Genomic DNA, 11,180 nt, shown 5'->3' with positions numbered 1-11,180 from the left:
CTCTTGGGTTTTCAGGTACACCATCATGTCATCTGCATAGAGAGATAACTTGACTTCCTCTTTTCCTATTTGAATACCTCTGATTGCCTCCTCTTCTCTGATTGCTTTAGCCAGGACTTCCAATACTATGTTGAACAGGAGGGGAGAGAGTGGGCATCCTTGTCTAGTTCCAGTTTTCAGGGGAATTGGTTCCAAGTTTTGTCCATTTAGGAGTATGCTGGCTGTGGGTTTCTCGTAGATGGCTTTTACTATTTTGAGGTATGTTCCCCGTATGCCTAGATGTTCAAGGGTTTTTATCAAGAAGGGGTGCTGGATTTTATCAAAAGCTTTTTCTGCATCTAGTGATATGATCATGTGGTTTTTGTTTTGACATCTGTTGATGTATTTAATTACATTTATGGTTTTACGAATATTGAACCAGCCTTGCATGCCAGGAATGAAGCCTACTTGGTCATGATGGATGATTTTTCTTTTTTTTTTTTTTTTTTGGAGTGGAAGTCTCACTCTGTCATCCAGGCTGGAGTGCAGCGGCACACTCACGACCACCGCAGCCTCAACCTGCAGAGCTCAGGTGATCCTTCCGCCTCAGCCTTCCAAGTAGGTGGAACCACAGGTGTGTGCTACCATGACCGGCTTATTTTTTGATTTATTGTAGAGATGAGGTCTCACCAAGTTGCCTACACTGGTCTTGAACCTCTGAGTTCAGGCAATCCTCTCGCCTTGGCCTCCCGAAGTACTGGGATTACAGGCTTGAGTCATGGCGTCTAGTGATAAATAATCTTATAACACTTTTTAATCTTAACATTTATACTGTTTTTATTTAAAATATAGTAACATGCATATATATGTTAACATGTATAATGATATGCATTACCTGTCTATATATATGGCATTACCTGTCTATACTCCTTTGAGCTATCAACCTCACACCCTCCAATTTTCTTTCAAATTCCTTCCTTAAAAAGGATGGCCAGGTGTGGTGGTTCACTCCTGTAATCCCAGCACTTTGGAATGCTGAGGCTAGAGGATTGCTTGATGCCAGGAATTCAAGACCAGGCTAGGTAACATAGTAAAACCTAATCTCTACAAAAAATAAAAAACAAATAAAAAAATTAGCCGGGTGTGATGGTGCATTCCTGTAGTCTCAGCTACTCGGGAGGCTAAGGTGAGAGGATCACTTGTGCCCAGGAGGTTGAGGCTGCAGTGAGTCATAATCACATGCCATTGCACTCTAGGCTGGACGACAGAGCAAGACTCAAAAAAAAAAAAAAAGAAATGGCTTTACACAGGACAGCCGTGTGCATTTTTTGGCAGTTTCCTGTGGATCTACAATTATTTCAAAATAAAAAGATTTTTTTTCCTTATCAGTAATTATTAAAAAAAATTAAAAAAAAATTTTTTTGTTTTAAAGATGTGGGGTACAATTCAGGGTGAGGTATACAAATGTTCATTATGCAGGTACCCTTGTTGATGAGGTGAAAAACAATGCTCTTCAAAAAAAAAAAGGATGCTCTTGCTTTCCATCCAAGTTGTGGCTCTACATATCCTTTGACAGCTCTTTATTAATGACAATACTTTATTTTTAGTGTACTTTATACAGTAAAACTTTTCCCTTCAAGATGTCTTTTGATTTGATTGCATCAGTGTGGTTTAGAAAGCAACCATTTTCTTAGCCAGGTCACAATGCTTTAATTCTCAATTATTTGTTTATACTTCTACCTCTTATCTCTAGTTCTAATATACTGCATATTTCCTACAATTCTCCACCTTGAAGAAACGCCTTAAAATAGTTCATGTACATTAAGCACCTAGAACAGTGCCTAGTACACAGTAAGTGCTTAATAAATATTCATTATTGCTATTGTTTTCACAGTAACCACCCAGTCTTGGGGATTCTTATCTTTCCTCTTCCTTTTCCGTACATCTCTGATTTGCTGTGTTTTTCTACCAGGTAAACATGCTCCCTTCCTTCAGTCACAAACCACAGAACTCAGAACCTTAGCTCTGGAAGGAACCTGAGTGATCATCTAGCTACCCTTGCAGCACGTATGAGGAAACTGAGACCCAGAGAACAGGAGTGACCTGCCTTCCCAGGGTCACCCAGCAAGGCAGCCAGTCAGCGGGCCTGAGATGAGAATGCCAAAAAAAGCCTTGCTCCTTCTTAGAAACTGAGTTTTTTGCATTGTCCAACAAGCTGAGTCAGTGCTGCTCACTGACAGTTCTTAGTAAGATTCCTGGGGAGAATGGTCTACCTAGGGAGAAAAATCTCCACACAGCATCCAGAAGCTCCAGATTGTGGGCCATGACAGCAGCAACTTCCCACGCCTCCTTCCCACCTGCCCTTCTGCCCCTGCCTCCACCCCCTCCACTTTCTCTTCCTTCTTTCTCTCTCTGGCATTCTAGATTTCCTTTAAATCATAGGGGTTTTTTGGTTGGCTGGTTGGCCTTTAAGTGACTGAGCTACCAGATCAAACCCAAGTAGGACTTGTCGGGAGCTAGGGAGTACAGTGATAATGGCAGCATCACCAAAACGAATAGCTCGTCTTCCTGGCAGGGGTTCTTTGAAATTAGAGTGTCTACCACACTGTACAGGTGTGAGGGAGGTCTTCTCTCTCTCTCTCTTTTTAAAGTCTGGCTTACTGAGGTGTAATTTACATGCAGTAAAGGTTCATTACACTTTTCAGGTGTACAGGTCTTTCTTAAACCATGTACAGTCATGTAGCCAAAATCAAGAAACAGAGCATTTCCCGAACCACAGAAAGCTCTCTTGCACCTCTACTGTCAGCCCTTCTACCAACCTTTGGCAACCACTGAAGCCTTTTCCATCCTTTAGGATGCATATTGCCTCGTCCACATATGCACGCATGTATTTTGCTTTTTCCAGAATTGTCATACTGTAGAATCACATGGTAGGTAGTGTTTTGTGTCTACTTCCTTCACTTAGCATGACGCTTCTGATATTCATCCATGTCACTGCACGTACCAGTTGTTCTCTTTTATTGCTGAGTAATATTCCATTGTATGGGATGTATTACACTTTCTTTACACATTCACCAGTGAAAAGATATCTGAATTGTTTCAGCTTGGAGCTATTATGAATAAAGCCATTATAAACAGTTACCTACACATTTTGTGTGGACATATGTTTTATTTCTCTGGGGTAAACATCTAGGTGTGGGGCTGTTGGATCACATTACGGAAAACTGTCAAACTAGTTTTCAAAGCAGCTGTACCATTTTACATTCCCATCCAAAGTATGAGAGTTCCAGTTGCTTTGTGTTCTGCCAGCACTTGATATTATAAGGTTTTTGTTCCTTAGAAGTTTTAGTGTAGTTTCCTCTTTTAGGAGAAAAAAAAAGTATCAGGAAACATTTTTAACATACTGAACTGATGAAAATTTAAGCAAACTTGATTCCTTTCTTTCTCTTAAAACTATATACCATCTAACAGGAAATGTGACTCTACATTGAAAACATACCCAGAAACACAGCCCTTCTCCCCATCTTCCTGACTATCTTCCTGGGTGGGCCTCTGTAGCTTAAATATTTTCCTAATAGCTGATTCTACTCACAGCCCCTACACTCAGATGCAGATACACTGGTCCCTTGCCATTCCATGAACACTCCTGGCACAATCCCATTCTGTGGCTTCTGCTATAACCATTCCCCCATATGTTCACTTAACTTGCTCCTCTGCTCATCCAAGACTTCACTCTAAACCCCTCTTCTCTACAAGGTCTACCTGATTAAAACTGCAACCTACCCTCTGCTGCCCCTCAGCACAATCTACCTTTTCTTTTCTCCATATCATCAACCACCCTCTCATACACGTTGTATTTACTTATTTATTGTGTTTACTGCTTATGAATTGTTTCCCAACCCTCTCCACCACTACTAGAATATAAGTTTTGTGAGTGTGGAAATCGTTAAAAAAAAAAAAAAATATTGAGGTATTCTAAGTACTTAGAACAGTGCCTGGAAAATGGTAGGTATAAAATACATAGTTGCTGAATGAACAAACGAACACTGGCTTTGGCATCTAAGTTAGTAGTGATTGGAAGGTCAGTGTGAGGCCAGATTTATAAAACAAAGCCAGGAGTAGAAAATAAAATGTATAACATGTATGCTAAAACTACAAGACCTAGTTTCTCTAAACACAAATATATTTGGGCAGCTTTTGCTTCCAGAATTTCTGCTAAAATATATTTTTTAAAAGGCTCTCCTATTGGGGAAAGTAAACAAAGTCTAAATATACAAAAAGTCCCAGGACACCAACTGCACAGGTTGTTTTCTTTCTATAAACTTTTGCATTTGTATAAGATTGCCTGAGCCTGATTACTAATTTTATGTTTTTAATCTAGGTGCTATTCTCATTACCCTTCCATTTCTGTTTTTTATCCTCAGGGAAAGAGAGAACAGGTACTACCAGGGTATTCTCACATCTTCCAAACAAATGGCATAGGTGTTAATCTTGCATTTACATTTGATGTGGGTAATGACGGCTTTGGCTGCAGCTGTGGGTCTATTAATATGCAGGGCTCTCACCTCATTAGTGGCGATGTGTGTTTTGAAGTTAAGCTGCAATGTTTGCTGTAATATCGGATCTGGCCTGACAGATTTTCTCACTGTTCATTTTCTTTGTTTTTACCCACAGTCAGCACATGCTATGTTTACAGGGCTCTTACATATGCCTTTAATAAAGACAATTTTTCCACAGTAGTTAATCTTGGTGGGTATTTCAAACATTTTTTATAATTACATCCTTATGTGGATATCATCACATGTTTGGTTTACCTTAGAGAAAACATTTTCATCATTTTTGACTCAGAATATAAAGTATAATAAACTCCCTGGCTTGATTCGGGAGTGAGGTGTTCTTATTAACTGGATGAAGTGATTAGTTCAGTCATAATAAAACCATATTGCATTATTAGCACTTGATAGTTTACAAAGACCCTGCATATACATCATCTCAGCCAAATCTTATAAAGAGCAAATAAGCAATAGTAGCACAGGATTGCATTTAATGTTTGATGATCCTTTATGAATAGCAACTGCTGCATGTCAATTTCCAAAACAATTTCCAGGTGACACAGTACCCCACCAAAGAAACTAACTCTGGCCACACTGACTAGCCTGATGAGATGGGTGGCCTGTCCGTGTGCACTACTCAGATGTCCTCCCACTCCACAGTTCTCATGGGATACACTCTATGGGAAAGACTCTAGACATTCAACAGTTGCGGTGGGAGCCACTAGCCATGTGTAATCAGCTCTGGAATATATTATTTAGATACATCTTTACCACAGCCAAAGATCCAGGACCACTGTGTTTCAAAGAAGCCTCTCAGATGTGAAAAGAGCTTGCTCTCTTTCCTCATAGGTAACGGGAGCATACTCTACTTCTCCATCTTTTGTGTGCACATTAGTACAAAGCAATTTCTTGTTTTTTTCTAGCCTGGTTTTAGGGGCAGCATCAGAAATGATGATCAGAGAACACAGGTGCTTAGACCAAGACAAAAGGGGAAGAGCACAGACCCCTCATTAGCATCTCCCTGCCGCTGTCAATGTCAGGTTCCCCCACCCCCGCAGAAAGATCCCTTTCTTTGATTTGACAAGGTGACACATATTCAGCTAGAATTCCCATCATCATTCACTTAGAGAAAGGAAAATGAGTACATGTGCTTTTAAGAAGGTACAGCGATGAGCTTATACAGCAAAAGTGCATAAACAAGTATATTACCTATTTAATTGCCTTAGCTGAACTTAAAAGCTCTGATCTTTAATTGCCTGATTGAACTGATCTAAAAAGCTACAATTTTTTAATCAAGGAGAAAATTAAATAGCTTTTTGGTAAATAAAAAGGCATCTTTAATCTTATTTTTATGGAATCTAAGTTATTAAATATGGACAAAACCTCTAAAATATTAAGTTAACAACTACTCAATCTAGGGTAAATTTCTCATTACAGAGCTATACAAAGTCTTCAGGGACACCTGGTTTCCTCGACTCTTCAATAAAAACACATGCTTTTAAATCCAGACAGTAAAAGTTTCCACAGATAGGCAAGACACAAGCTAAACACATGAACCTCTTTAATGAGACATCTATTACTCTAGCTGAGCACCCACGGCTCCCAAAGAAGGGATATTCATCTGCTCTGCCTCCACTTGGAAGGATGTGGATGCACAGGTACACACTGAAACCCGAGGGGACTGCTGGATGCGACCGTGGCCCCATACAGCCCCTCCCAGACCCCTGCTTCCCAGGGGGCATTACAGGGCGGGTTACTCTCTGCAGGAATGGGTCTGGCCAGCATGGGCTGCACAGAGCACAGGTGCAGGCCTCCCTTTGGAAGCCTGGATGCCTTGATCAGTCAAGCCACTGCAGCTGTGCATGCACTGACTCACAAGACCTTCCTCAGCCTCAGATGCAGCCAGAGCTGGCAAGTACACCCAGCCTCCGGGAGGAGGCCATAAAGAGGCTGTATAGGGAGTCTCGCCCTAAACTTTACTTTTAGATCCTGACAAACCCGTTTGAAACATGTCCAACAAGATCCCATTTCAAATGAAAAAATGCCACTATTTGTCCCAAACACAGAGCAAAACTGAAACCAAGTAATTATATAGGAATACGAAAGGCAGACCAACTTATTAGCATGAGTTCTAATTTTAAAAAGGAAAAATAAAGATGACTGCAGAATAGCTAAAACTCATTTCCCTACCCACTCTAGCTCCATGTGCCACTAAGATTCCTCACAGAAAGTTATGGCTAGAGAGAGATTTCATTATAAGCCATGATTATCCCAAATGCCCAGAGTTCAGGATGATCCTTAGATTCACTTTTATAGCAACACTTGAATTTCCATGGTTCTGTCCTTTTAAAAGCTGTTCCTATAGTTCCTTTGCCAAATGGAGAGCAGATGTCCATAAAAAGTCAATAAAATGATGAGACTGACCATTGGGTGAATTCGTATTAAAATAGCTATAACTACTTTCTGGATTGGTGGGTGTACAAGTCACCCATGTTAAAGACTACTCTCTCAGTCTTGGTGGGGAACGCATGCCATTCTCCTACCCACCAAATGAGTTCATGTGCTTATTTAGGCCCAGAGACAATGATGCTAACATGACTCAGCTCACTCTCTCTTCATCTGCATTTTGTACTAACTAGACTCTGGAAAGAGTGAATTGATTTAAATAAAATTTTGGTTTCTGATTCCATTTAATCAGCATAAATACCTTCAAAAACTGAATATTTTACTTGTTAAAATCTGGATGCCCTCTTTAAAAGAGGAAGGAGGATTTAAGAAGAAATTTGGAATCACTAGGATATTAAAACACCACAAAAGAAAACAACCCTTAGGGACAGATATGACAGTTCTGTTTTAGACATCTGGTGTTGCCTACCTCTCATAGCTTATACCTTTTTAAAAAAAATTTTTCCTTTAATCACATCTAACATGTTGACTGCTGTATCCCCTGAAGTGCACACAGCCAAGATGAGCAGACATATAAAACTGAACAGAACTGCCAGCAACATCAGTACTGAAGCTGCTTGTGTAGGCTCTTTCTTACTTAATTTGCTCCAAATGAATTCCGACATTTTGGGAACATTTTAAAAACAAAAGGAGGTGCCTTCTGCAACATTCAACAGTTATCTGATTATTCTCTTGTGTTCTGTTACTAGACTGGGGACTACTTCTGAAGTGTTCACCAATTCCTCACTTAAAGTTTCAGTCTCCAGGCATGTGAGTCAATCAATCTCTCTCTTTCTCTCTCTCTTTTAGATAGGAAAATATAGTTTATTTAGAAAGTAAATTAGAAAGAGAGTGGAGATCCATTTCCCCCAAGGTAGGGGAGGGGGCCAAAGTTTAGGAAACATGGCCAGTGCTCAAGGAGTCATGTGGTCACACCAGTTTAGCAAAGCAATGGCCGACAATCTCTTAAGGAACAGTGTATGTTGACATCTGAAATGTTAACAGAAGAAAGGATGTGATAGAAAGAAAGTGAAGGTTTTGCAGTAACAAAAGTTAAGTAGGACAAATGAGATCCTGCCATTTTCAAACACTATAAAGTATCTTTTCACATGTTTGATAAATGTGATTCACAAAAATGTAATACCAAGATTATAATCTAAATGAGAGCAGATGAGGTAGAAAGTAAGAAAAGTAACATTTATAAAGCAGTTGTCTTTTTGACTACCAAATATATCAGCTAGCTTAAATGTCAGATCATTTATTCCCTTTAAAAATCAAGGTATCTAAAGAGCTCCACCCCAAATTAAGTCCAAGCTTATAAGCCCAGCACATACCTCTGTGTAAGATCTTTAAGCTCCATAAATAGGTAAGGCCTTTAACAACCTAAATTTAGGAAAGAGAAAACAGTACAATCAAGGTTTTATAGGGAACTTCTCACATTTGACACATCAACCATAATTCTTCCATTAAAATGTTGTTAACCCATAAGCATCTCTTGGACATCTCCCGTGTCTGTGAAGACACCAAATGAGGAAGGAGGACTGCTTAAACCCAGGAGCTCAAGACCAGCCTGGGCAACATGGCAAGACCTCAGCTCTATAAAAAAAAAATTAAAAAGATTAGTCTGGCGTGGTGGCATGTCCCAGCTACTTGGGAGGCTGAAGTGGAAGGATTGCCTGGGCCCAACAGATTGAGGCTGCAGTGGCCATGAGCATGCCATTGCACTCCAGCCTGGGCAACAGTGTGAGACTTCAACTCAAAAAAAAATAGAAAGAAAAGGAAAACACACATACACACACACACACACACACACACACACACACACACACACACACACACAAACATACAGAATGTCCTTGTTCTTTGGAGGTAAGAAAATAAATGCAAAGTATTTTGGGGTAAAGACCATGATATCTTTAACTTACTCTCAAATATTTTAGGAAGATAAGTATGCAGATTTTTTTTTTTGAGTTGGGGTCTCACTCTGTCGCCCAGACAGGAGGGCAGTGGCCGCTCCCGGCCACTGCAGCCTCGACCTGCTGGGCTCCGGCGATCCTTCCGCCTCAGCCTTCCAAGTAGCCGGAATTACAGGCATGTGCTACCACGCCCGGCTGATTTTTTGATTTATTGTAGAGATGAGGTCTCGCTGCCCAGGCGGGTCTCGAACCCGTGGGCTCAGGCAATCCACTCACCTCAGCCTCCCAAAGGCGCGGGATTACAGGCTGAGCCACCGAGCTGGCTAGTAAGCAGATTTTTTAACCCAATGTAGTAAATAAGTACCAACTGGGAAATGTGGGGAATGTGTGGAAATTTTTTGTGATATTCCCACAGCTTTTCTGTAAGTTTAAAATAATTTCAAAATAAAAAGTTTCCAAAAAATTTAAAGCATATTGAGGTAGGAAAGAACAAGGCATATCGAGGTGACCCGCACTGCCAGACTGGCTGGGGCAGAGCACACATGGGAACTGTCATGACTGGCACTGAAAGGGGGGTCAGGGGAACCAAGCAAGAAAACACATATGTCTGAGTTAGGGTTGGAGTCTTCATTTTAATAGCCTGAGTGAGGGATAATTAGTCACATGAGATATTGGAAAAAAGATTTTCCCAAGTCCCTCAGTACAAGGGCTACCTTCTATGCTGAAAATATTATAGCAACTGCCATTAAACACTTTTAAAATCTTTATAAACTGTAGTAAAAGGAGATGTACATGTTTCATTGACAACCACTGACCCTCCATGCACATAAGTGTGAATTTACCAGTTTCAAGGCTGACTATTCATGATGAGAAGCAGCTGAGTGGCTTACATAACTTGAACATGATAAGAAGAGGGTTGGGGTTGAATATGCAAGGATTTTAGTTGCTCAAGAACAACTAAGAACAACAGTAAAATAAGTGCGATGGGAAAAAAACAACTTCCCAATACCAAAGAACTAGATGACAAAGCCCACATCAATGAATGCTGAGCAGAGATTAACGTATTTTAATTGTTCACACAGAGCAGAATGTACTCCTGGAAGGTTTGCTAACATGATATGATCAATTCCATTACATGTTTGTCTATTCTAAGAGAATAGGATAAATTTGTATAGCAAATGATTTCTTCCAGAGTTTGGAAAAACTGACATTACAATAAAACACATGTATTCCAGACAGTAAGGTAATAAAAAAGAAAGTATCAAAATATCAATAATGACAATCATATCACAGAAGGAAACAGGACAAAAATATTTAAGTGCTTCTAAAGAATAACATCCATAATGAAAACAATTTCTCTTTGAGGTAAGAGGTGGCTATCCTACTTAGCATGGAAGTAATCATTTTCTCAGTTCTGAGGAAGTAGGGTTGAAATTCTCAACTTAGAAAAAATACACGGGGAAAGGCAATTCAATATATTCTGATTGTCAAGTAGGAAAAGAAAGTAAAACAAATACTGATTTTATGATATGTGCTAATTATGAATTGTGTTAGAGATTCAAAAAGAAAATATTATTCTTCTAACTTTGTCAAAATAGACTATATTTTCCTTTAGAAGCATAGAAGCATCAGTGTATAAGGCAGCTAGAAATCTGTCCACTGAAAATCTAGAGGGCATTATTGGTATTCAGCAGGCTAGGCTTCACAACAAGGACCTGACAAAGCCTTGACACTAAAAGTACTTATATCTGCTGTCAATCACTCACTCCTTGACATGTCAAGTGCACATCCTTTCAGGGACAGCTTCAATCAACATTAGCACTCCAAATACAATACCCAGTGTCACCGCCTCAGAGATGAGAGGAAAATAAAATGTGCTAGGAGGCAGGGAAAGGCAGAGAGGTCTTCCTCTTTGTAGAAGACCAGATTCAGATGGATTGTAGATAAAACCACTGAGCAAGGGGAAAGGCTGAAATCAGAGAGTGTATATGAATTTATTTGGGGAATAAAATGCTCTCTTGCTGTACATTCTACAGAAGAAAATTTGAACAACACATCACAGGCTGACAGAGTCCATACTGGAGTGAACTTGGGGTCTATGGTCCTGGCTTACATGCCAGAGTATTAGAACCTGAGTTTAGAAATAAGTGAGTTTGGGAAGGGAGAGATGCCTAAGTGTGGTTCTAAGATACAAAGAGCATCAGAAGCAACTACTGTGCTGCCCTGCTGCTCTCCCACTTACACGTCTCCTTTTTTCCTGCTAACCTAGTTCTCCCTTTCACTCCTC

At 40.0% G+C, this 11,180-nt stretch overlaps 1 protein-coding gene across 2 annotated transcripts in view; it reads right to left on the bottom strand.

Annotated features, from left to right (window-relative positions):
- The window catches only part of MAP2K5 (mitogen-activated protein kinase kinase 5), a 237,197-nt gene that overhangs the window by 122,558 nt on the left and 103,459 nt on the right, over positions 1 to 11,180 (bottom strand). For both annotated transcript variants that reach the window (XM_008064694.1, XM_021715641.1), the window contains exon 13: positions 8,312 to 8,360. In XM_008064694.1, coding sequence (XP_008062885.1) covers positions 8,312 to 8,360 — 49 coding nt within the window. The remainder of the gene's footprint in view (positions 1 to 8,311; positions 8,361 to 11,180) is intronic.

This window comes from Carlito syrichta, unplaced genomic scaffold, assembly GCF_000164805.1.
Source record: "Carlito syrichta isolate Samal-C Ts95f unplaced genomic scaffold, Tarsius_syrichta-2.0.1 Scaffold101933, whole genome shotgun sequence".
NCBI lineage: Eukaryota > Metazoa > Chordata > Mammalia > Primates > Tarsiidae > Carlito > Carlito syrichta.
Note: the sequence above shows the minus strand (reverse complement) of the source record. Positions and strands in the feature narration are given on the sequence as shown.